Raw genomic sequence first — 25,796 nt, 5'->3', positions numbered from 1 at the left:
GGCGTTGGCTCGTGATATATTTGTCGCTCTAGAGCAGATATTGTCCATCTCTGGGTCCTTCTCTCCTGGAGAACCCCAAGATACAGAGTTGTTTTGTCTCCTCCCAACATTCCCACGTGGACAGGGGACAAATCCCGGCGGCTCCAAGCGGCAGGAGAAACATCAACCCCCCCCAGGCAAAAGAACCAAACTGGAACACACGGAGCGAGAGGAGATCCAGAGAGAAGCTGGGCTTGGAGGCTGGGGGGCAACCAGACACCCTCCTGGGGACATCACCACCACCAGGGAGAGGCCAGACCTGTGCTTACCCATGTGGGCCAAACTGGGATTGCTCTGCTTGGAAACATCATCTTGGCCTCTCCAGGGCATGGGGGGGCAGAGGAACTCTCTCCCTCCCTGGTTGTACACCCTCTCCCCACCCCACGTCCGTGTTGGTGGCTCACGGTGGTGGGGTTATGGTTGTCACTGTGAGCACGTAAGCATCGGCTCGTGGTGGCAGGGTTATGGTTGCCACCACGAGCACAGAACATAAGCATCAGCTCATGGCTGGTGGGTACCACCACGGGCAACAAAACATAAGCATCAACTTTGGGTGGTGGGCTCATGGTTGCCACCATGAGCACATAAGCATCACCTGGTGGTGGCGGGCTCGTGGCTCCCACCACGGACACATAAGCATCACCTGGTGGTGGTGGGCTCCTGGCTGCCCCCATGGGCACATAAGCATCACCTTTGGGTGGTGGGCTCATGGTTTCCACCATGGACACATAAGCATCACCTTTGGGTGGTGGGCTCATGGTTGCCACCATGGGCACATAAGCATCACCATTGGGTGGTGGGCTCATGGTTTCCACCATGGGCACATAAGCATCAACTTTGGGTGGTGGGCTCATGGTTTCCACCATGGACACATAAGCATCACCTGGTGGTGGTGGGCTCATGGTTTCCACCATGGACACATAAACATCACCTTTGGGTGGTGGGCTCATGGTTGCCCCCATGGGCACATAAGCATCACCATTGGGAGGTGGGCTCATGGTTGCCCCCATGGGCACATAAGCATCACCATTGGGTGGTGGGCTCATGGTTGCCCCCATGGGCACATAAGCATCACCACTGGGAGGTGGGCTCATGGTTTCCACCATGGGCACATAAGCATCACCGTTGGGTGGTGGGCTCATGGTTGCCACCATGAGCACATAAGCATCACCTGGTGGTGGTGGGCTCATGGTTTCCACCATGGACACATAAGCATCAACTTTGGGAGGTGGGCTCATGGTTGCCCCCATGGGCACATAAGCATCACCATTGGGTGGTGGGCGCATGGTTTCCACCATGGGCACATAAGCATCACCGTTGGGTGGTGGGCTCATGGTTTCCACCATGGGCACATAAGCATCACCATTGGGTGGTGGGCTCATGGTTTCCACCATGGGCACATAAGCATCAGCTGGTGGTGGTGGGCTCCTGGCTGCCCCCATGGGCACATAAGCATCACCATTGGGTGGTGGGCTCATGGTTGCCCCCATGGGCACATAAGCATCAGCTGGTGGTGGTGGGCTCCTGCTTGCCCCCACGGGCACGCGATCAGGTCAGCGTTCTCCGTCCGGCCCAGCTCTCGGCGTCCCCTCCCCGGCGGGGCCCCCGGGCGGAGCGCAGGGTCTCCCGCAGGCGCCCCTCGCCCCGGCCCTTCGAAGGCGGCCGAGCGGGGCTGCGCCGGGCGGCGGCCGGCGTCTGAAGCGGGTCCGGGGACGGCCGGTGAAGCACAACACACAAATGGAATCCCGGCGGCGCCGGGGGAAGGAGCTCGGAGCTGTCCGGGGCTGCGCGAAGCGAGGAGGCCGGCGGCGGGCGCGGGTCCCCGCGGCGCGGGGTCGTCTTCTCCTTCAAGCCCACCCCGGCGGTGGTGGCGGGGGGGGCGCTCTTAGGAGACGGCAGGGTCCTTGGGCTTGGGCTGCTCGGCCCCCGACAGGAGGGAGATGGTTGGGTCCTCCGAGTACTCGTCCCCGTCCGTGAAGTAGGGACCCTCGCCCAGCTCGAAGAAGATGGGCAGGTCCCCGCTGCCCATGTCCACCGCGCTCGAGTCCACCAGCAGCAGGGGCTGGGCCGTGTAGTGCACCAGCTGCTTGCCTGCAGACACGGAGACGCCGGCTGAGGGCAGCTGCCGGGCACGGCCAACGGCTGCCAGGAGCCGCAGGGCAGCTGGGATGAGCTGCAGGGCAACTGGGGTCGGCAGGAGGGCAGCTGGGATGAGCTGCAGGGCAGCCGGGATGAGTTGGGGAATAACTAGGATGGATGAGTTGGAGAACAACCGGGATGAGTTGGAGGGCAGCTGGGATGAGTTGGAGAACAACTGGGATGAGTTGGAGAGCAACTGGGATGAGTTGGAGAACAACTGGGATGAGTTGGAGGGCAGCTGGGATGAGTTGGAGAACAACTGGGATGAGTTGGAGAACAACTGGGATGAGTTGGAGGGCAGCTGGGATGAGTTGGAGAACAACTGGGATGAGTTGGAGAACAACTGGGATGAGTTGGAGAACAACTGGGATGAGTTGGAGGGCAGCTGGGATGAGTTGGAGAACAACTGGGATGAGTTGGAGAGCAACTGGGATGAGTTGGAGAACAACTGGGATGAGTTGGAGGGCAGCTGGGATGAGTTGGAGAACAACTGGGATGAGTTGGAGAACAACTGGGATGAGTTGGAGGGCAGCTGGGATGAGTTGGAGAACAACTGGGATGAGTTGGAGGACAACTGGGATGAGTTGGAGAGCAACTGGGATGAGTTGGAGGACAACTGGGATGAGTTGGAGGGCAGCTGGGATGAGTTGGAGGACAACTGGAATGAGTTGGAGGGCAGCTGGCATGGGATGGCTTCTAGGGCAGTTCTCCTTCAGTTTTGGGCCCCTGACCCCAAGAAGGACCAGGAGGGGCTAGAGGTGTCCAGAGAAGGGCAAGGGGGCTGGGGATTCCTGCCCTTTGAGGCTTGTGCAGGCCTGGCCCAGGCTGCCCAGGGCAGTGCTGGAGTCCCCATCCCTGCAGGGGTTTCCAAGCCCTGAAGCTGTGGTGCTGAGGGCCATGGCTTGGTGCTGCCCTGGCAGTGCTGGGTCACTGGGTGGACTCCAGGAGCTTGGAGGCCTCTTCCAACCAAACCCATCCCATGACTCCATGGTTCTCTTCCAGTTACTCTCACTGGGCATCTACACTAGTGCCCAAAGCCTCCTCCAGATGATCCCTTCTCCAGCACCTCCCTCAACCAAATCCATGTTTTGGGTGGATAAACCATTTTGCCACAGCCCCAATTCTTGTGCTACTGAGTCAAGGCCACCTGGTACCTGTGTCCACCGTGCTGGCCTCTGTCTCAGTTGGCTTCTGCTGCTCCTGGGTTGAAAGGAGATCCTGGATCTGCAGGGACAAAGGCTGGGTTGGTGATGCATTGCAGGGGTGGGACAGGTGGGTCCTCTCCATCTCCACCTTGGAGATGACCCCAACACAAACCAAAGAAAGCCAAGATAGCCTCAGAGCCCCACTGAGGGAGGGACACCATCTGCCCAGGGCAGTGTTGGAGTCCCCACCCCTGGAGGGGTTTCCAAGCTGTGCTGCTGAGGGCCATGGTTTGGTGGTGCCCTGGCAGAGCTGGAGGGCTTGGCACCTCACAGATGGTGGATGAGTAATGAAGAGCTCTGCTCTCCATGTGAGGAGCTTGGAGTAAGCCTCTCCAGCTCCACATTCCTCCTCTGTCCCACCTCTCCTCCCCATGGGCTTGGGGCTTGGCTGGAGGGTGTTCACAGCTTGAGGGAAGAGCACAGGGGCACTGCTGATCCCAGCAGATCCACCCCGAGGAGCTACTCACGCTGGCCAAGCTGCTGTCCAGGTCAGGAAGGTTCATGTCTGTAACCGTCATTGAAGGGCTGAAGAGCTGCCAAGGGAAGGAGAGGGCTGCTGCAAATGGAGTCCTGGAGCTACCATGCTCCATCTGTCCCCACAAAGCCACACAGTGGTGTGAGGGGAGGATGGGGGCAAAGGGTAAGGGGAGGGACAACCCCACGGGCCAGTACAGAACCCCATGGGCCAGTACAGGGGAGGGGAAGGGCTGCTGGGAAGCAGCTCCAAGGAGAAGGAACTGGGAGTGCTAGGGCGGAACAAGGTCCCCATCAGCCAGCAAGGTGGCCAAGAAGGCCAAGGGGCAGCAGCAGGCATTCAGCAGGGGCAGCAGGCACTCAGCAGGAGCAGCAGCAGCAGGGGGAGCAGGAGCAGGGGCAGGGGCAGCAGCAGGCACTCAGCAGGGTCAGCAGGGTCAGGAGGAGCAGGAGCAAGAGCAGGAACAGGGGCAGGAGGAGCAGGGTCAGCAGGAGCAGGGTCAGCAGGTAACAGGGCCAGGAGGAGCAGGGGCAGCAGCAGGCACTCATCAGGGACTCAGCAGGGTCAGCAGGGGCAGCAGCAGGGGCAGCAGCAGGGACTCAGCAGGGGCAGCAGGAGCAGGAGCAGGGGCAGCAGCAGGCACTCAGCAGGAGCAGCAGCAGCAGGGGGAGCAGGAGCAGGGGCAGCAGCAGGCACTCAGCAGGGGCAGCAGGAGCAGGGGCAGGGGCAGCAGCAGGCACTCAGCAGGGGCAGCAGGAGCAGCAGCAGCAGCAGCAGGGGCAGCAGCAGGCACTCAGCAGGGGCAGCAGGAGCAGGGGCAGGGGCAGCAGCAGGCACTCAGCAGGGGCAGCAGGAGCAGGGGCAGGGGCAGCAGCAGGCACTCAGCAGGGGCAGCAGCAGGCACTCAGCAGGGGCAGCAGGAGCAGGGGCAGGGGCAGCAGCAGGCACTCAGCAGGGGCAGCAGCAGGCACTCAGCAGGGGCAGCAGGAGCAGGGGCAGGGGCAGCAGCAGGCACTCAGCAGGGGCAGCAGCAGGCACTCAGCAGGGGCAGCAGGAGCAGGGGCAGGGGCAGCAGCAGGCACTCACGTCCAGCAGGGCGCTGGTGTCCACACTGAAGCCGTGCGTGGTCAGCATGGTCTGGAGGTTGTCCAGGTTGGAGTCGATGCTGTCCAGATGGTCGTTGAGTTCATTCCTGTGGAAAAGGAAGGGAGGTGCTGGAGATCCACCTGAGGAAGCCTCTCCCAGGTTCTGCAGAGCCCTGAGCTCCCAGGGCTTCCAGAGGGACTTTGTCCACCCGAGGCCCCTTGGCACCCTCCTCCGACCTGGGCAGGAGAGCGGGGCTGGGACTCCTGACCCTTCTGAGATCCACCTCCAGCTGCCAGGGAGCTCAAAGGTGCAGGTGCAACACCACAGCCATGCTCTCCACCAAGTCTTGGGACTGGAGACACTGCCACCCCTTCCTCCTGAGAGGTCCAAGCACAACTCAGATGGAAGAGCCATCTTTAATAGCCTACAAACATCCACCTCCCTGCTTTGGGGGCTTGGCACCACCAGCCCCATGGGCTGCTGGGGGTCCTGGTGTGGCTTTGGACCCTTTCTCGATCCAAACAGCAGGTCCAACCACCCCTGCTTGGCATCTCCTGCTTGTGGACACACAACCAAGGGCAGCAAACCTCCCTCCCTGCAACAACTTGGGGGAGAAGTGTCAGGGGGCTCTTTGGTGGCCAGGAGACTCCTTCAGGTCTGGGCTGGCCACGGGGATGACTTCTTTGTCCATCAGATGGAGTTTCTGGTGACCATGGAGAGGACTCAAGTTGCTCCCATGTACCTGCTCAAATGAGCCTTGTCACTGCATCATCACCTACTGGTGGAGCTGCTCATCTCCTGGGAGCACCAGAGAGCACCCAGTGAGCACCAAAGAGCACCCAGTGAGCACCAGAGAGCACCCAGTGAGCACCAAAAGCTGGTGCCTGGTCAAAGCTGGGCTCCCTCCAAAGCCAGCTGGGAAGTGGACACTGCTGGGATGGACAGCACCCAAGGGCCAACCACACATCAGGCCTTGTGAAAAGCACAAGCTCTGAGGAGCAGGGTGGCTGGTGGAGCATGAGCAGCTCTGCCAAAGGTTGTTCTCAAGTCCTGGGTCCAGTTAGGAACCTTCTCAAGACCCAGGGCTGAGAGATGCAGCTCCAGAGAGTGGTCACCTGGAGAGAAGAGAAGGTGGGCTGCTGAGGTGGGGAACTGGCCTCATGTCCTCTCATTCTCCAGCTCCATGGTGATTGTGCCACTGCTGCCCACTATGCTCCAGAACCAGAGAAGCTGATGCTCTGAACCTCATGGGGCTACCAAGAAGTGCAGAAAGCTCTCTGAGGACCAGCCCTGGGAAAGACCATCCTGTCTGGCAGGGACTGCCCCCAGCTCCTGCTGCAAAGCTCCACAATCTGCCCACACTGGCAGCAGCAGGTTCAGCTCATGGCCTGGAGCTCCACAGCAAGCTCCTGCTCTTCTCAGAGGGTATGGAGCTCCTGTCCTCCCAACCACCAGTGCCTGCAGAGGAGCATTTCTTGTCCTTTCAAGCAGCTGGCTGCTTGCCCAAACTGGGAGCAGTGCTGACACCCTGCAGGCTCTGTGCCACCCAGCCAGAGCTGCCCAGGCTGGAGAGGTGGGCAGAGGAACCTCCTGAGCTTCAGCCAGGGCAGGGGGAGGGTACAACAGCCCCTTGGCTCAGTTCTGAGGAGGGGGGAAAGCTGCTGGGAAGGAACTGGGAGTGCTGGGGGGAAACAAGGTCCCCATCAGCCAGCAAGGTGGCCAAGAAGGCCAAGGGTCCCCTGGGGACATGCAGCAGAGTGTGGCCAGCAGGACAAGGGAGGTTCTCCTGCCCCTCTGCTCTGCCCTGCTCAGCACACAGCTGCACAACTGGGGCCAGGGCTGGGCTCCCCAGCTCACAGCCTGGCAACTGCTGCACAGAGGCCACTGCAGGCTGGGAAGCTGCTGAGAAGACTCTGAGGAGGGAAGAGTGAGGGACCTGGGGCTGCTGAGCCTGGGCAGGAGAAGACTCAGAGGGAATCTTCTCAGCATCTGCAGGCTGGGGGACAAGAGGCTGGGGCCAGCCCCTTGCCAGTGGTGGCCAGGGCCAGGCCAAGGGGCAGCAGGCACAAAGTGGAAGCCAGGAGGTTCCCTCAGGAGCAACCTCTTGGCTTGGAGGCTTCTGAGCCCTGGAGCAGGCTGCCCAGAGAGGTTGTGGAGTGTCCTTGTGTGGAGAGCTTGCAAAGGCAGCTGGGCCTGGGGATCCTGGGCACCTGCTGGGGGTGCCCCTGCTGGAGCAGGGGGCTGCCCTGGGTGAGCCCCAGAGCTCACTGCACACCCCTGCAGGCTGGGACTGGGGGATTCCTCAGCTCCTGCTGGAGCTCAGGCTCTGGCAAGACCTTCACTGTTGGAGTTTCCAGCTGGTGAAGCTCTGAAGCCAGCCCATGCTGGCAGGTCTCACTCCATGGTCAACTCTTTGACACTCTGAGGAGCTCCACAAGAAGCCCTTCTGAGTGGACTTATCTACTCTCCATGGGTCTGCTTCCCCTCCCTGGCACAAGGTGGCTTCAATGCTGATGTCTTGGTGGCTCCAGCCATCAGGTGAGCTGTACCAGAGCCACTGCCAAGGACATCCTGGCCATGAGATCCTTGCTGTGACTGGTGGAGGAAGCAGAAGGCACTTGACCTGCTTCTCCTTCCAGCAGGACTCAGATGAGCTTGTACTGGGGAGATGGCACAGTTTGCAGTGACACTGAGGTGGGAACATCTGTCAGGCCCTTGAGATGCCTCCAGCACTGGCTGTGTGATGGTGAAGGAGCCTCCTGCAAGCCCAGCCAGTAGCCAGCACCACAGTGCTCTAGGGCTATGAGAACATCCTCCTGGCAAGAGCCTGGAGCTCCTGAGCTCCACACTTGTTTCCCAGATCTCCATCAAGGACAGCTGGTGTTGGAGCAGCTCCCAGTGGTACCAACCTCACTCCACAAGCCAGTGGAGCTGCCCAACCCTTCTGACCTTGAACCCCTCCAAGAACATTCTGCTGGCTCATTCCCATCAGAGAGCAGACACACTGAGGTGACAATCAACCCCCAGTCCTCTGAACCTGAAGCACTGAAGATCATGGAATCATGGACTGCTTTGGGTGGGAAGGGACCTTAAATGTCAGCCAGTCCAACCCCCCCACAGTTAGCAGGGACACCTCTAACCAGAGCAGCTTGCTCAGAGCCCCAACCAACCTGCAAGGCCACCAGAAGGTCTCCTGGGGCCTTCTCTTCTCCAGGCTGAACAACCCCAACTCTCTCAGGCTGTCCCCACATGGGGTGCCCCAGTTCTTGCATCATCTTCATGGCCCTGCTGTCCATAGCTGAGTTGGTTTCTCCCCACTGTTGCTTTCCCTCTGAGTTGTCCCACTGTCTCTGAGCAGGTGGAGCAGCTCTGGACCATGGACAACACAGTCCCTGGGCCCTGCACCCTCCAGGTCCTCATGGTTCCTTCATGGCAAGAGGAACCAGCCTCAAGTTGCCCCAGGGGAGGCTCAGGTAGGACCTGAGGAGAAATGCCCTCAATGAAAGGGTTGTGCAGGCCTGGCCCAGGCTGCCCAGGGCAGTGCTGGAGCCCCCAGCCCTGCAGGGGTTTCCAAGTGGAGCTGTGGTGCCAAGGGCCATGGTGTGGTGGTGCCCTGGCAGTGCTGGGTCACTGCTTGGACTCCAGGAGCTTAAAGCTCTTGGCCAACCTCAAGCACTCCATGATTCCATGATCAGTGCCAGCATGCCCTGCTCTCCTGCCCAGCAGCAGCTCTGGATGCTGACCCTTGCTGTGCTCTGCAGTGGTGAGAGGAGGAGGAGGAGGAAGTGGGGCAAAGCCGAGGGACCTCTGCCAGCTGCGGGGCACGAGTCAAACTGCAAGAGACAAAGAGAAGAGGACACTGCAGTCAAAAGGCCCCCAGGCAGCCCCTGGGGAGGGCAGGAAGCTGGGTTATGGTCAGAGGAGAGGCAGATGAGCCATGCTCAGCCGGTGGAAACGGCGTGGAAGGCACCGGGGCGACGGCAGCGAGAGCTGCGGCAGGAAGCTCGGGCAGGAGAGAGGCTGAGGAGCAAGGAGGGACAGCAGGAAAACAGCCCTCAGCAAGCCAGTGCACACATCTCAGGGGGGTCCAGCTCAGGGGGGTTCCAGATCAGTGGGGTTCCAGCTCAGGGGGGTCCAGCTCATGTTGGTTCCAACCCAGGTTGGATCCAGCTCAGGGGGGTTCCAGCCCAGGTTGGATGCAGCCTAGGTTGGTTCCAGCTCAGGTTGGATGCAGCCTAGGTTGGATCCAGCTCAGGTTGGTTCCAGCCCAGGTTGCTCCCAGCCCAGGTTGGATCCAGCTCATGTTGGTTCCAGCTCAGGTTGCTCCCAGCCCAGGATGGTTCCAGCCTAGGTTGGATCCAGCTCATGTTGGTTCCACCCCAGGTTGGTCCCAGCCCAGGTTGCTCCCAGCCCAGGTTGGTTCCAGCCCAGGTTGGCTCCAGCCTAGGTTGGATCCAGCCCAGGTTGGTTCCAGCTCAGGTTGGTTCCAGCCTAGGTTGGATCCCGCTCAGATTGCTCCCAGCCCAGGCTGGATCCAGCCCAGGTTGGTCCCAACCCAGGCAAAAGCTCTGTGAGGACAACCTTTTTCTGCCAGGGGTTTGTTGTGTGGCACAGTTCTGTTTAACATCTCTATGGATTTGGATGAGGGGATGGAGGCACCTTGAGGAATTCTGGAGGTGACACCAAGCTGGGAGGCAGTGCTGGTCTGCTGGAGGGTTTGAAGGATCTACAGAGAGATTTGAAGCTCTCCAGAGGCACCTGGCCAGGCTGGCTGGGTGAAGCCAATGGGATGAGCTTGACCAAGGCCAAGTGCAGGCCTAGCTCCTGGGGCCCACCAAGACCAGCTCCAGGCTGGGGGCAGAGGGGCTGGAAAGTGCCTGGGGGCAAAGGCCCTGGGGGGTTGGTGGCAGCAGCTGGAGAGGAGCCAGGGAGTGCCCAGCTGGCCAAGAAGGCTACCAGCAGCCTGGCCTGGAGCAGCCCCAGGGTGGGCAGCAGCAGCAGAGCAGGGATGGTGCCCCTGGGCTGGGGAGGCCACCACTGGAGTGCTGGGCTCAGCTTTGGGCCCCTGACTCCAAGAAGGACCTTGAGGGGCTGAAGGTGTCCAGAGAAGGGCAAGGGAGCTGGGTGAGGAGCAGCTGAGGGAGCTGGGGGTGTGAAGCCTGCAGCAAAGGAGGCTGAGGGGAGACCTTGTGGCTCTCTGCAAGTCCCTGAGAGTAGGCTGCAGCCAGGGGGGCTGAGAGCTCTTGTGCCAAGCACTGGGCCAAGAGGAAGTGGCCTCAGGTTTTCCCAGGGGAGGTTGAGGTTGGCCATGAGGAAGAATTTCTGCCCCTTGAGGCTTGTGCAGGCCTGGCCCAGGCTGCCCAGGGCAGTGTCCCTGGAGTCCCCATCCCTGGAGGAACTCCAAGCCCTGGAGTTGTGGTGCTGAGGGCCATGGTGTGGTGCTGCCCTGGCAGTGCTGGGTCACTGGTTGGACTCCAGGAGCCTGGAGAGCCTTCCCAAGCCGCTCCATGATGCCCTGAGTCTGAGGCTGTGGCTCTTGGCCCGTGGCTCAGCAGGGTCCCTGGGTGGGTGGTGGATCACCCCTGGGGCTCACCAAGCAGTGTTCCCTCCTGAGCCTTCCCTCCCCCGCCCGCTCCTCGCCCCGTCACCCACCGCTGCTCACGGGGAGGTGACTTGGAGTTCAACCCGACAAAGGACCTCTTGTGGGTGAAACCAGAGCCTGGGTGGCTCCCAGGGGGCACCTCCCACCGGGGACCCGCTCTGAGGGGCTCCACTCAGCCTGAGAACAACCGAAACCTTCTTCAGGTGATGACAAGCCACCGTCAGGAGCCGGCGCCCGGGCGCCCCGGGCATACCTTGGAGGCACCAACCGTCACTGCCGCCTCCCACCCAGGGCAGCTCACCCCAGGGAGCAGCCTCCAGGCAGCTGAAGAGAGGCCTCGGGCAAAGGGGCTGCTCAGAGGCACCTCCTGGGTGCAGAACATCAGCACCACCGCCCTGACCCCTCCCTCCCTGCCTGCCTGCCTGCAGGCCGCCCCAAGGAGCAGCCTTGCCTTGGCGACGGGATCTGCTTGGTGGGGGGATCCCCTTGGTGGTGGGATCCACTCCATGGCTGGATCCAGGCAATGGCTGAATCTTTTCAATGGTGGGATCCACTCAATGGTGGGATCCTCTTAGTGGTGGGATCCACTCAGTGGTGAGATCCAGTCAATGGCTGAATTTTTTCAGTGGTGGGATCCACTCAGTCATGGGATCCTCTTAGTGGTGGGATCCACTCCATGGCTGGATCCAGTCAAGGCTGAATCTTTTCAATGGTGGGATCCACTCAGTCATGGCATCCTCTTAGTGGTGGGATCCACTCACTCATGGGATCCTCTTAGTGGTGGGATCCACTCAACCATGGGATACTCTTAGTGGTGGGATCCACTCCATGGTTCCATCCATTCAGTGGTAGGATCCACTCAATCATGGGATACACTTAGGGGTGGGATCCACTCAATGGTTGGATCCCCCAGTTGAGGGATCCACTCAATGGTAGGATCCTCTTAGTGGTGGGATCCACTCAATCATGGGATACTCTTAGTGGTGGGATCCACCCAATGGTTGGATCCTCCAGTTGAGGGATCCACTCAATGGTTGGATCCACTCAGTGGTGGGATCCACTCAATGGTTCCATTCATTCAGTGGTAGGATCCACTCAATCATGGGATACTCTTAGTGGTGGGATCCTGATGGTGGTAGGATCCTCTTGGTGGAGAGATCCACTCAAGGGAAGGATCCAATCAGTAGTGGGATACTCTGGGTGGTGGGACACTCACAGCTGCTGGTGGGAGACTCAAAGCTGGTGGTGGGAGACTCACAGCTGGTGGGAGACACACAGCTGGTGGTGGGAGACTCACAGCTGGTGGGAGACACACAGCTGGTGGTGGGAGACTCACAGCTGGTGGTGGGAGACACACAGCTGGTGGTGGGAGACACACAGCTGGTGGTGGGACACTCACAGCTGCTGGTGGGAGACACTGACTGCTCCAAAGAGGAGGGGGAGAGTGGAACCTGGAGCCTGGGCAGGGGAGGCTGCACGTAGAAGCCCTGGGGTGACCTCCTCGGGCTTCCAAGGCCGGCTGGGAGCCCTGGCAGGAGCCCTGCGAGGCCCATGGCGGCAGGGGGAGCGGTGGGCTGCGGGCCAGGCCCGGGGGGGCCCGGGCAGGGCACTCACTTGTCGAGGCAGGCGATGCTGAGGCACTTTTCCGGGGGCGGGGGCTGGGAGGCGCCGTCAGCGGCGGGCGCGGCGCCGGCGTCGTTCTCCTGCAGGATGGAGTCAATGAAGGTGGAGGGGAAGAGAGGAGCTTCCACAGCTGGAGGGTTCTTCCCTGGGCTGCTCTCCTCCAGCTGGGGGCTGCGGGTGGGGCTGGGGGGCTCCTCTTTGATGCGGACCACAGGGCTACTCCTGGCAGGAGGAGGAGGAAGAAGAAGGCTGAAAAGCTGCCCCCGAGGCACTGGCTGAGCCCCACAGCTGCTCTGACTCCTGGGGGCCTGGGCAAGGAGGCAGCCTCCAGACACAGCTACAACCAGAAGGTTGAAGGAGAACCTCAAGATGCTTTGTCTGCTTCTGCTGAGCAGCTGCCCTGCCCCAGCAGCTCCTGCTGCTGGCCCAGCCTCAGCGTGCTTCTGGTGGCTGAAGAATCCCCACAGCATCACAGACTGCTCTGGGAGGGAAGGGAGCCTCAAAGGTCACCCAGACCAGGGCCCTGCAGGCAGCAGGGACACCTCCCACCACAGCAGGCTGCTCAGAGCCCCAGACAACCTGAGCTGGGATAGTTCCATGGGAGGGGCATCTCCCACCTCTCTGGGCAATGGGGTCAGAGAGCTTTCACAGGAGGTGCTGCCACCTCTGGAGCTCACCCAGGCCAAGCAGGGGCACCCCCAGCAGGTGCCCAGGATCCCCAGGCCCAGCTGCCTTTGCAAGCTCTCCACACAAGGAGACTCCACAACCTCTCTGGGCAGCCTGCTCCAGGGCTCAGAAGCCTCCAAGCCAAGAGGTTGCTCCTGAGGGAACCTCCTGGCTTCCACTTTGTGCCTGCTGCCCCTTGGCCTGGCCCTGGCCACTACTGGCAAGGGGCTGGCCCCAGCCTCTTGTCCCCCAGCCTGCAGATGCTGAGAAGATTCCCTCTGAGTCTTCTCCTGCCCAGGCTCAGCAGCCCCAGGTCCCTCACTCTTCCCTCCTCAGAGTCTTCTCAGCAGCTTCCCAGCCTGCAGTGGCCTCTGTGCAGCAGTTGCCAGGCTGTGAGCTGGGGAGCCCAGCCCTGGCCCCAGTTGTGCAGCTGTGTGCTGAGCAGGGCAGAGCAGAGGGGCAGGAGAACCTCCCTTGTCCTGCTGGCCACACTCTGCTGCATGTCCCCAGGGGAGCCTTGGCCTTCCTGGCCACCTTGCTGGCTGATGCTGACTCTAGAGCAGCTTGGAGTCTGCCAGGAGGTCCCAGAGGACCAAGTGCTTGGCTTAAAGCTCAACAAAACCAACCAGACACCTGCTGTGGGGGCAGTACCCTGAGCAGGACTACCCTGGTGGGACAGGTCCAAGATTCTCTGAAGTCCTGCTAAGGGATGAGGGACTGAGGCCAAATGCCCTGAGGCTCTCCTGTCCCAGGGGCTGGGCTGCTTCCCAGCTCTCCCAGCAGAAGGTCATCACACTGGTGCCTGCTGCTCAGTTCACTGGGGAAGGCCTTCTCCCCACCCTGAGGGCTTCAGGTTTGAGGAGAACCACAACCTACCTTTCATCCAGACTTCCACTGGGAGAGGCTGAAGGGCTGGACTGGGCCAGCTCAGTCACATCAGAGATGATGGGACCAGAGTTGGCAGAAGAATCTGGGGAATAGAGGTTGGAGCCACTGTAGGCTGGGGAGGAGGCCTGGAAGGACAATCAGAGGGTTGGTGGGGTGAGGAACTGAGCACATATCAGCCTCTGTCCCACAGAGAGGAGATCCAGCAGCAGCAGGACTACCAGAAAGGCCCCAGATCCAAGCAAGGAAGATGATGTCATGGCACTGAGAACCCAAAGTGTGAGCCAAACCACTGCTAGCTGAGGGCTCTGGTCCCTTTTGTGGAGGAGGAGAATGAGGGACCCTTGGGGATCTGGAGGATGACACCAAGGTGAGGGGCACTGGTGAGCTGTTGGAAGCTAAGAGGATCTGCTGTCTCCAGAGGGGTTGGAGACTCTCCTGAGGGACCTGGCCAGGCTGGCTGGGTGAGGCCAGTGGGATGAGCTTGACCAAGGCCAAGTGCCAGGTCCTGCCCTCAGGTCCCACCAAGGCCAGGAAGGCTCCAGGCTGGGGCCAGAGGGGCTGGAGAGCCCCTGGTGGGAAAGGCCCTGGGGGATTAGTGGCAGCAGCTGGAGAGGAGCCAGGGAGTGCCCAGCTGGCCAAGAAGGCCACCAGCAGCCTGGCCTGGAGCAGCCCCAGGCTGGGCAGCAGCAGCAGGGCAGGGATGGTGCCCCTGGACTGGGTAGGCTACTACTGGAGTGCTGGGCTCAGCTTTGAGGCCCTGACTCCAAGAAGGACCTTGAGGGGCTGAAGGTGTCCAGGGAAGGGCAAGGGAGCTGGGTGAGCAGCAGCTGAGGGGCCTGGGAGTGTGCAGCCTGCAGCAAAGGAGGTTGAGGGGAGACCTTGTGGCTCTCTGCAAGCCCCTGAGAGGAGGCTGCAGCCAGGGGGGGCTGAGAGCTCTTGTGCCAAGCATTGGGCCAAGAGGAAGCAGCCTCAGGTTGCCCCAGGGGAGGTTGAGGTTGGCCATGAGGAAGAATTTCTGCCCCTTGAGGCTTGTGCAGGCCTGGCCCAGGCTGCCCAGGGCAGTGCTGGAGTCCCCATCCCTGGGGGGGTTTCCAAGCCCTGGAGCTGTGGTGCCCTGGCAGTGCTGGGTCAGTAGTTGGACTCCAGGAGCCTGCAGGTCCCCTCCAACCCAACCCCATTCAGTGCTTCCATCACTTTTCCAGGCAGCACTGGCCCTGGTGAGGAGATGTTGAATCAGTGCTATCAGGACCACCCACAGCTCCCCCCCACCAAGTTCTTCTGCCACCTCAACACTCTGGTTGGGCAAGCTCCAGAGTTTGCTTCCCCATCAAAGCCAGGGCTGGGGCACTGTCAGGACCTCACTGGCAGCTCCCTCTGGAGAGTTGCCCAGCTCTGGGGCACTTTGAGGTTGAAAGACATCAAGGCTGATGTAGATGAAAGGCTGAGGAGCTGCTTTTCCCATCATGTGGACAATCCAGCAAGACCTGGAAGAGGTGCCAGCAGGTCTGTGTAAGTGTTTGCTGCTAGAAAGAGAGATCAGAGGATGAGGTGGAGCTGGAAGGGGATCAGAGAGCTTCCAGAGAGGGTGGTCCCACAGCTGGAGAGCTCTGTAAGGGGCTTAGATTCCTTGGGTCACTGAATGCCAGCATGATGGGGTTGGAAGAGACCTCTGGAGCTCACCCAGGGCAGCCCCCTGCTCCAGCAGGGGCACCCCCAGCAGGTGCCCAGGATCCCCATGCCCAGCTGCCTTTGCAAGCTCTCCACACAAGGAGACTCCACAACCTCTCTGGGCAGCCTGCTCCAGGGCTCAGAAGCCTCCAAGCCAAGAGGTTGCTCCTGAGGGAACCTCCTGGCTTCCACTTTGTGCCTGCTGCCCCTTGGCCTGGCCCTGGCCACCACTGGCAAGGGGCTGGCCCCAGCCTCTTGTCCCCATGGATCCTTTAGCTCTTGGAGAGCATTAAGAAGATCTCTTGGTCAGATAATCATTTTGGGTGAAGGAGGCCTCCAAGCTGATGGAGTCCAACCACTGACCCAGCACTGCCAGGGTACCACCAACCCATGGCCCTCAGCACCACAGCTCCAGGGCCTGGAAACCCCTGCAGGGATGGGGACTCCAGCACTGCCCTGGGCAGCCTGGGCCAGTGTTTGACAACCCCTCCAATAAACAATTTTCTTCTGATGTCCAACCTGAACCTCCCCTGGGGCAACCTGAGGCTGCTTCCTCTTGGCCCAACGCTTGGCACAAGAGCTCTCAGCCCCAGCTGGCTGCAGCCTCCTCTCAGGGGCCTGCAGAGAGCCACAAGGTCTCCCCTCAGCCTCCTTTGCTGCAGGCTCCACATCCCCAGCTCCCTCAGCTGCTCCTCACAAGTTCTCCAGACCCTTCCCCAGCTCCCTTGCCCTTCTCTGGCCAAGTCCAGCCCCTCAAGCTAGGGGCCCAATGGTCACACAACAATAAGGGGAGCCAAGGTCACACAGAGTGAGGGGAGCCAAGGTCACATATCCATTGGGCAAGATGAGGAAGCCTTCAGGAGGGGCTGCCCAGCATCAGCTCCATTCTGCTGTGGAAGCCAAGGCATGGCCCAAGGCAGCAGCTGCTCCTCGGGCTGGCATCGCCTCAAGCCAGCTCCAGGCCCTTCCACTGGGACCCAGGCAACTCCTGGCAGGCCCCTGAAGCCAAATCTTAGTCCCCAGCAGAGAGCCTACCAGCTAAGGGCTCTCTACCAGCCACAACACAGAGAAGAGCAGCTGGAGAAGCAGCTCAGGCCCTTCCCTGCCAGCACAGCCCCAGCCCCAGGGCCGGGTCCTACTTACTGCGTATGGGGAGGCGCCGTGGACGTGCTCCAGGGAGTACTGCCGACTGTACTTGGGCATGGAATGTGCTGAGCTGCTGTCATTCAACATCAGCGGGCTGCAAGACACCCAGGACACCCCAGCAGTCACCACCCTGCCCCCACCAGCCCCCTCAGAGAGCAGCCCAGCCCTCTGCCAGCAGAGAGGGGCTGCTGCAGCAGCCAGCAGGGCACTGCGCCAGGGCTGGGGGTCCCAGGAGCACAAACGGCCAGCAGGGGCTCAGCTCAGCTCAGAGAAGGCTCCAGGGAGACCTTCTGCTGGCCCTGCAGGACTTCAAGGAAAGCTGGGTAGGGATCTTCATCAGGAGCTGTTGTGGTGGGGCCAGGGGTGCTGGGTTGGAACTGGAAGAGGGAGATGGAGCCTGGAGCTGAGGCAGAAATCCTGCCCTGAGAGGGTGTGGAGAGCCTGGCCCAGGCTGCCCAGAGAGGTGGGAGATGGCCCAGCCCTGGAACCATCCCAGCTCAGCCTGGCTGGGGCTGTGAGCAGCCTGCTGTGGTTGGAGATGCCCCTGATGGCTGCAGGGGGTTGAGGTCATAGAATCATCAAGCACCTGGGGTTGGAAGACACACAACACCACAGCCCCAGGGCTTGGACACCCCTGCAGGGATGGGCACTCCACCACTGCCCTGGGCAGCCTGGGCCAGGCCTGCACAAGCCTCAAGGGGCAGAAATTCTTCCTCATGGCCAACCTCAACCTCCCATGGGGCAACCTGAGCCTGCTTCCTCTTGGCCTCATGCTTGGCACAAGAGCTCTCAGCCCCAGCTGGCTGCAGCCTCCTCTCAGGGGCTTGCAGAGAGCCACAAGGTCTCCCCTCAGCCTCCTCTGCTCCAGGCTCCACACCCCCAGCTCCCTCAGCTGCTCCTCACAAGCTCTCCAGACCCTTCCCCTTCTCCAGAGCTTTCTCCTTGTGCTCCAAACCCTTCTTCTGCTGTAGAGCCTCCACTCTAAATCTCATCTAGAACAATCCTGAGGTTCTCCAGAGCCTGGACTTGCCTCTAACTAAGAGTTCATGGAATGATTGACTGCTTTGGGTGGGAAGGGACCATCTGCACCAACCCTCTGCAGTCACTAGGGACATCTCCAACCACAGCAGGTTGCTCAGAGCCTCAGCCAAGCTTGACCTGGGATGGTTGCAGGGCTGGGCCATCTCCCACCTCTCTGGAGCACCTCTTGTTGGTTCTTTTCCTCCAAAGAAGCAGTAGGTTTCTCCAGTACAAGCAGCAAGGGACACAAGAAGCCATGGCCCATTTGAGGAGAGGTTTGCTCAGCTTGTGCTGGGGTCCCAGCAGCCTGGGACAGCAGGAAGCTGCTCTGGATGGTTCAGCTTTCCCCCAAGACCTGAGGGGCCCATTTGAGCAGCAGCAGACCCCAGCCCTCATGGTGGGAGCTGCCACAGGAGGCAGAGGTCTGGGGGATCCCCTGGGCTGGTCCCACCTTGATCCTCCTCAGCCAGGGAAGGGAGAAGCTCCAACTTACATCTTCCTCTTCACCCCCAGGATCCGGTTGGATTGGACCAAGGAGATCAAGAACTGGATGAGCTGTGAGGAGGCAAGAGGACAGTCTGTGATGCTGTGCACAGGACTTGGACAGAAGCAGCTTAGGGACAGCCTGGCAGCTTGGCCTCTGGGGGTATGGAAGAGAGCTGAGCACAACCCCCAGATGAAGGCTGAGGGTGAAACCATGGTCTGGCAGCCAGGGGAACCACAAGTCATGGAATCATGGAATGGTTGTGACTGGAAGAGGCCTCCAAGCTCCTGGAGCCCAACCACTGACCCAGCACTGCCAGGGCAGCACCAAGCCATGGCCCTCAGCACCACAGCTCCAGGGCTTGGAAACCCCTGCAGGGATGGGGACTCAACACTGCCCTGGGCAGCCTGGGCCAGGCCTGCACAAGCCTCAAGGGGCAGAAATTCTTCCTCATGGCCAACCCCAACCTCCCCTGGGGATACCTGAGGCCACTTCCTCTTGGCACAAGAGCTCTCAGCCCCCCCTGGCTGCAGCCTCCTCTCAGGGTCTTGCAGAGAGCCACAAGGTCTCCCCTCAGCCTCCTTTGCTGCAGGCTCCACACCCCCAGCTCCCTCAGCTGCTCCTCACAAGTTCTCCAGACCCTTCTTCTTCTTCTCCTCCTTCTCCTGCACTTGCCCTTGGTCAGCCTCCTCCCACTGGCCTTGGGCCATTGACCCAGCCTGACCAGATCCCTCTGAAGAACCTCAGATCCCTCTGGAAAGCCTTCATGCCTCCAGCAGATGCTTCAAACCCTCCACCAGATCAAGTCCCAATTTCCTGGTCACCACATCCCCTAGCCCTGCCTCTGACCCAGTCCTTCCTGGTCACCACATTCCCAGCTGCCTCCAGTCCCTCCTGGACACCACATCCCCAGAAGGTGCCAGTCTCTCCTGGAGGCTCAGGCTGTACCTTGTTGACCACCTTCTGCTGCTGGGCATGCTTCTGCCTCAAGCTGGCCACCTCCCTCCACAAGGCTTCATTCTCACTGCAAGAGAAGACAAAGCTCTGAGACAAGAACCCATGCTGGTGGTTAGGGGGGGATGGTGAGGAGACAACCTGAGGCCACCACCTCCAGCCCCCAGCTCATTGAGCAGCTCCTGGGGCTGGGAGTGATTAACTTCTCTATGATCTCCAGCTCACATCTGCTCCAGGCCATTACCATGTCCCTGTGGGAAGGTCCCCAAGGATGGAGCTCAATCTCCTTCATCTGACCCAGGTGCAGGTGGAGCTGGTGAGAAATTGAAGTCTCCAGAGATGAGGAGGGGAGGGAAGGGTGAGGAGGAGCCAGCTCCACATCCAGCAGAGCCTGAGGCTGTGCTGGGATGGGGCCTGGGACAGCATCTACCCCTTGGATGTGACCTGCTCTAGCTGGAGATCATGGAATGGTGAGGTGGGAAGGGAGCTCTGGAGCTCACCCAGGGCAGCCCCCTGCTCCAGCAGGGGTACCCCCAGCAGGGGCCCAGGATCCCCATGCCCAGCTGCCTTTGCAAGCTCTCCACACAAGAAGACTCCACAACCTCTCTGGGCAGCCTGCTCCAGGGCTCAGAAGCCTCCAAGCCAAGAGGTTGCTCCTGAGGGAACCTCCTGGCTTCCACTTTGTGCCTGCTGCCCCTTGGCCTGGCCCTGGCCACCACTGGCAAGGGGCTGGCCCCAGCCTCTTGTCCCCCAGCCTGCAGATGCTGAGAAGATGCCTAGTGACCTTTGGGGGTCACCAAAGGCAGTAAACTCAGGGTGTCCTGCAAGGGATCCTACTCAGGGTGTCCCCAAATGGATCAAACTCAGGGTGTCCCCAAAGGCATAAAATTCAGGGTGTCCTCAAAGGCAACAGCTTGGGGTTTCCTCCAAAGGATCAGACATGGAGTGTCCCCAAAGAGCTCACACTGGGGATGTCCCCAAGGCAAATGCAATGAACTCAGAGTGTCCTGAAGGGGATCAGACTTGGGGTGTCCCTAGATTCAACCAACTCAGAGTGTGCTGAAGGGGATCAGACTCGGGGTGCCCCCAGATGCAATGAACTGAGAATGTGCTGAAGGGGATCAGACTCGGGGTGCCCCCAGATGCAATGAACTCAGTGTGCTGAAGGGGATCAGACTCGGGGTGCCCCCAGATGCAATGAACTCAGTGTGCTGAAGGGGATCAGACTCGGGGTGCCCCCAGATGCAATGAACTCAGTGTGCTGAAGGGGATCAGACTCGGGGTGCCCCCAAATGCAATGAACTCAGTGTGCTGAAGGGGTCAGACTCGGGGTGCCCCCAGATGCAATGAACTGAGAATGTGCTGAAGGGGATCAGACTCGGGGTGCCCCCAGATGCAATGAACTCAGTGTGCTGAAGGGGATCAGACTCGGGGTGCTCGCAGAGAGCTCCAGCTCGGGACGTGCCCAGAGAGCTGAGCTCGGGGATGTGCTGGCAGTGCCCGGCGCGGGGGTGCCGCCGGGAGCGCGGCGGTGGGCAGCTGGAGCGGGCAGGACCCGTGCCCGTGTCGGTGTCGGTGTCGGTGTCGCCGGCTGCCGCCGCCGCGCTGGCCGGGCCGGGCCGGGCCGCAGCTGCCCAATTTCGCGCTCGGCGGCGCCGGCAGCCGGGCAGGGGCCGTAAATTATCCGGGAGTGGGCAGGGGGCGCGGAGCGGCGGCCGGCAGTGCCGGGCTGGGGGAGGCTCACACCTGAGCCCCCGCGGGAGGCGGTGATGGATCGCGGGAGCAGGGCGGCAGCGGAGCCGCTCATTAGGCAGCGGGGCGGGAACAGCTGGAGCCCGGCTCCCCCAAGGGCTCGGCCGAGCGCAGAGCGGCCGGCCCCCCTCCGCTACCGCCCGGGCTGCTCGACGAGGCAATTAAAGGGCCGCCGGAGAGCTTCCCGGGGCCGCTCCGCGGCGCTGCCGACAGCAGGCGTCAAAGGAGCTGCCCCGGCCTCCGCGCCCCGCAATATTTCATGGGCTGGCAGCGAGGGCCCCGCTCAGCACCTGCTGCTCCTCCGAGGGGACAGCAGCCCCGACCAGCCTGGCCTCTGCAGATGGGACCTGCCCCAGTCGCGCAGGGCCGCCGGCGGCTCCGGGAAGGAAGGGGAGAGGAGGCAAGCGAGAGGGGAGAGGAGGGAAGCGAGAAAGAGGGGAGAGGAGGGAAGCGAGAGGGGAGAGGAGGCAAGAGGAGGCAAGCGAGAGGGGAGAGGAGGCAAGAGGAGGCAAGCGAGAGGGGAGAGGAGGCAAGAGAGAGGGGAGAGGAGGGAAGCGAGAGGGGAGAGGAGGGAAGAAAGAGGGGAGAGGAGGCAAGAAAGGGGGGAGAGGAGGCAAGAGGAAGGAGAAGGCTTAAAGCCTCACCAGAATGACATGAGGGTGATTTTACCCTTGGAGAACCCTGAACCCTGTCAGCAGAAGGTTCAAAGCCTCACCAGAACAACCCAAGGATGGTTTCAGCCTTTGGAGCAATGTTGAAATCCATGCTGGGGTGGCTTAAAGGCTCACCAGGACAGCCCAAGGGTGGCTTAAGCACTGGGGGCAACTCTAGAGGCTGTTTTGGGGTGATTTTAGCCTGTGGAGCAACCCTGAAGCTCATTCTGGGGTGCTCTGCAGGCTCATCAGGACAACACAAGGATGGTCTTAGCCTTTGAGGACAATCCTGAAGCCTCTTTTGGTGTGTTTTGAACCTTTGAGGGCCCTGCCCCCCGTCCTGGGCTGAGCTGAAGCCTCAGCAGAACAACTCAGGGGTGGCTTCAGCCTTGCAGGACAGCCCTGCACCCCCTCAGGGGGGCTGTGGGTGGTCAGCACCCGTGGCTGGTCTGCAGCAGAGCAGAAAGGCAGGAGGTGGGGGGGTTGTGGCCATAAAAATGAGCAGACTGGGGCAGAGGACAAGCTGTAGCAGCAGACAGAGCAGCCCCCAGCCCAGAGGACATGATGGTGACATGAGAAATGAGGAGGGGGGGGCTGGGAAACCCCAACCCCACGGCAGCCTCCAGACAAAGCCGAGGAGACACAGGCAGCAAATGTCCCCTCTGTGTCCACCCCCCCCCCCCCGAAGTCAGCAGCTGGCAGATTTGGGCCAAACAAAGGGAGAGGCTTCTCCAGACACCACCTCATTAGGATGCAGGATCTGCTGCCAGCCCTGGAGCCATGGGACACACAAAGGAGAACAAATGGAGAGAGGAACATCATGGACCAGGGCATCACCTGGACCTCAGGAAGCCCCAGGGTCCCAGAGCTGGGGGCAGGAGATTGCTCCAGCATGACAGGATTGCCTGGCTCCTGTCACACAGCCATGGAATCATCCACTGGGTTGGGCTAAAGGGACCTTCAAAGGTCACCCAGACCAACCCCCTGCAGCCAGCAGGAGCATCTCCAGCCACAGCAGGCTGCTCACAGCCCCAACCAAGCTGACCTGGGATGGTTCCAGGGCTGGGCCATCTCCCACCTCTCTGGGCAGCCTGGGCCAGGCTCTCCACACCCTCCCAGGGCAGGATTTCTGCCTCAGCTCCAGGCTCCATCTCCCTCTTCCAGCTCAAACCCAGCACCCCTGGCCCCACCACAACACCTCCTGATGGAGGTCCCTCCCCAGCTCTCCTGCAGCTCCCTTGAAGTCCTGCAAGGCCACCAGAAGGTCTCCCTGGAGCCTTCTCTTCTTCAGGCTGAACAACCCCAGCTCTCTCAGCCTGGCCTCACAGAGCAGCTGCCCCAGGCCCTGAGTATCCTCATGCCCCATTCTGTCTCCTCCCAGCTCACCATGGCAAGAAGCAGCCAGCAGAAGCCCCAGCAATCCCCTGTGGGCAGCTTAGTTTGGTCAGCAGGTGGTCAGCCTCTCCTGGGGTCATCAACATTCCACCTTCCTGAGCTACTCTGACTCTAACCCAGCCCCTTCCAACCATTCCATTGGCCTCCCCCTACCCCCAGGCTCTGCCCCCTGCAGAGGGGCTGGAGCAGGAGGTCCATCAGCAGTCCTGAAGAGCTATGGTGAGGACTGAGCATGGCCATGACTCCACCTGGCTAAAGGAGCTCCCAAAGCTTCTCCCCATGAGGGTGGGAAAACCTAACTCTGCTCCTTTGCTCTTAATCATGGAGTCAGGAATGGGCCTCCCAGCTCCTGGAGTGCCAGCAGTGACCCAGCACTGCCAGGGCAGCACCAAGCCATGGCCCTCAGCACCACAGCTTGAAAACCCCTGCAGGGATGGGGACTCCACCACTGCCCTGGGCAGCCTGGGCCAGGCCTGCACAAGCCTCAAGGGGCAGAAATTCTTCCTCATGGCCAACCTCAGCCTCCCCTGGGGCACCTTGAGGCTGCTTCTTCTTGGCCCAATGCTTGGCACAAGAGCTCTCAGCCCCAGCTGGTTGCAGCCTCCTCTCAGGGACTTGCAGAGAGCCACAAGGTCTCCCCTCAGCCTCCTGTGCCCCTCACATCCAACCTAAACTTCTTATGGAGCAACCTGAGGCCTCCTCCTCCTCGCCCCTGAGGAGAACCTTCCCTTCCTTTCAAGGAGGAGGACCAAGCTGACTGGACTCTAAGCAGGTACAGGGCCTTCAGTGCTCTTTGCCCCTCTCCAAAAGCATCTTCATTCCTTTTGTAGAGCCTTCTAAACCTGGAGACCCTCAGTGGCCCTCCCCAAGTGCCTGTTCCCAGGTCCAATCATTCCCTGTGCCTGAGCATCACCACTGGCCATGGGCTTCACCTTTGGCAGGGCAACCACACCAGGCAAAGGAGCTTCTTCCCTCCTGGGGGCTCCAAAGTCACCCTCTGGAGATGGAGGAACCCAACACCAGGTCATGAAGCTGCTCACTTGAGCAACCCAAAGCCCCAAATGAGCTTCTGAAATGACCATGAGGTTGGAGGGCTTCAGATGATGAGAAAAGCCTTTGATCATTGAGGGGTAACCACCTCCAGCCCTCTCACTGCTCAGCCACCAGGAAGTCAAAGGTCAGCAAGGAGCAGGGGAGAACAATGACACCAGTGATAACCCCCAGCACACCAGAAGCTGAGCACCAGCCTTTGATGGCATCTCCAGAGGGTGGGGAGCAAGAGGCTGGGGCCAGCCCCTTGCCAGTGGTGGCCAGGGCCAGGCCAAGGGGCAGCAGGCACAAAGTGGAAGCCAGGAGGTTCCCTCAGGAGCAACCTCTTGGCTTGGAGGCTTCTGAGCCCTGGAGCAGGCTGCCCAGAGAGGTTGTGGAGTCTCCTTGTGTGGAGAGCTTGCAAAGGCAGCTGGGCCTGGGGATCCTGGGCACCTGCTGGGGGTGCCCCTGCTGGAGCAGGGGGCTGCCCTGGGTGAGCCCCAGAGCTCCCTGCACACCACACCATGCAGGGAGGTGGTGAACCAAGGTCCTGATCCTTCAACTCTGTTCTCTCCACAAAAGGCAGAGGGAAGAAGAATTGGGGTCATTCAGCCTGGAAAAGAGATGGCTCCAGGGAGCCCTGTGGTGACCTTGCAGGACTTCAGGGGGCTCCAGGAGAGCTGGGGAGGGACCTCCATCAGGAGGTGGTGTGGTGAGACCAGGGGTGTTGGGTTTGAACTGGAAGAGGGAGATGGAGCCTGGAGCTGAGGCAGAAATCCTGCCCTGGGAGGGTGTGGAGAGCCTGGCCCAGGCTGCCCAGAGAGGTGGGAGATGGCCCAGCCCTGGACCCATCCCAGGTCAGCTTGGTTGGGGCTGTGAGCAGCCTGCTGTGGTGGTGCCACACCAGGCCCCAGTGGTGTTGCAGTGTTGGTTGGACTCCATGACCTTCAAGGCTGTTTCCAACTGCAGCCATCCAGAGACTGAGTGGGAATGCTGAGGCAGGAGGCTGGGGCTGGTCCTGCCAAGCAGGGCTGGGAGACACCAGCTGGGTTGAGTCCTTTCCCCATGAGCACATCAGAAGATGCTGGTAATGGAGCTTCAGATTTCACTCAGGGCCCCCAGGCCCACGTCCTCCACGGGTCTGGAGGCTGGGGAGGAGCAGCAGAAGTGCCTTCAGATGTTCTCAGGCAGGGAGTGAGCTCATAAAGCACAGCAGTGGAGATAAACCAGAAGATCCCACCTCCTGCTCAGCATTAGGAGCCATCAAAGGCCTGTTAAGATCAAGCTGATGTTTGACTGAGAGCCAGGGAAGGTCCCTCAGGAGCAGCCCAACACGTGGAGGCCATGGCTGAAGTGTTTTGGCTCCCAGCTCTGAACAGCTGGAGCTGAGCAACATCTGCACAGTGAGGCCATAAACCACCACACAGCAGCTGTCCAATTTAGAGGTCATAAAAGCATGGACCACAGGCTGGGAGCAAGGCTGCAGGAGCCAGGGGTCACCAGCAGCCCAGCCAGCAGGCAGAGGGATGAAGAGCACACTTGGGAGTGGGGATGCATGGAAGCCACCACAGAGCACAGAACCTGCCCCTGCCACAGGGAGGAAATCCTTGAATGGGCGTGATGGAGGCCTGGGAGAGGCTGCCCAGGGGGGGCAGGGGGGCAGGGAAGGGCAGCAAGGCTGGGGAAAGCCCCAGAGAGGAAGGGAAAGGGTCTGGAGAAGCTGTGAAGAACAGCTGCAGGGCCTGGGGGTGCTGAGCATGGAGCAGGGGAGGCTGAGGAGAGACCTTTGGCTCTCTGCAAGTCCCTGAGAGGAGGCTGCAGTCAGGGGGTGCTGAGAGCTCTTGAGCCAAGAGGATGCAGCCTCAGGTTACCCCAGGGGAGGTTGGGGTTGGCCATGAAGATCAAATCCATTCTTGGACCCAGCACTGCCAGGGACCACCACACCATGGCCCTCAGCACCACAGTGTGGGGA

At 60.8% G+C, this 25,796-nt stretch overlaps 1 protein-coding gene across 2 annotated transcripts in view; it reads right to left on the bottom strand.

Annotated features, from left to right (window-relative positions):
* The window catches only part of HSF1 (heat shock transcription factor 1), a 38,775-nt gene continuing 12,979 nt past the window's right edge, over positions 1-25,796 (bottom strand). Inside the window, exons 5-14 of one of the 2 annotated variants that reach the window (XM_068161093.1) lie at positions 18,990-19,065; positions 18,051-18,112; positions 16,535-16,631; positions 13,712-13,848; positions 12,161-12,391; positions 8,688-8,777; positions 4,945-5,050; positions 3,851-3,916; positions 3,333-3,402; positions 1-2,130 (exon numbers count right to left, since the gene is read on the bottom strand). In XM_068161093.1, coding sequence (XP_068017194.1) covers positions 1,925-2,130; positions 3,333-3,402; positions 3,851-3,916; positions 4,945-5,050; positions 8,688-8,777; positions 12,161-12,391; positions 13,712-13,848; positions 16,535-16,631; positions 18,051-18,112; positions 18,990-19,065 — 1,141 coding nt within the window. In that variant the 3' untranslated portion in view covers positions 1-1,924. The remainder of the gene's footprint in view (positions 2,131-3,332; positions 3,403-3,850; positions 3,917-4,944; positions 5,051-8,687; positions 8,778-12,160; positions 12,392-13,711; positions 13,849-16,534; positions 16,632-18,050; positions 18,113-18,989; positions 19,066-25,796) is intronic. The other variant, XM_068161094.1, reaches the window with a different exon arrangement.

The sequence above is a fragment of the Melanerpes formicivorus genome, unplaced genomic scaffold (genome assembly GCF_026170545.1).
Source record: "Melanerpes formicivorus ecotype bairdi unplaced genomic scaffold, bMelFor1.0.p_v2 SCAF_56, whole genome shotgun sequence".
NCBI classification, from domain to species: Eukaryota; Metazoa; Chordata; class Aves; order Piciformes; family Picidae; genus Melanerpes; species Melanerpes formicivorus.
Note: the sequence above shows the minus strand (reverse complement) of the source record. Positions and strands in the feature narration are given on the sequence as shown.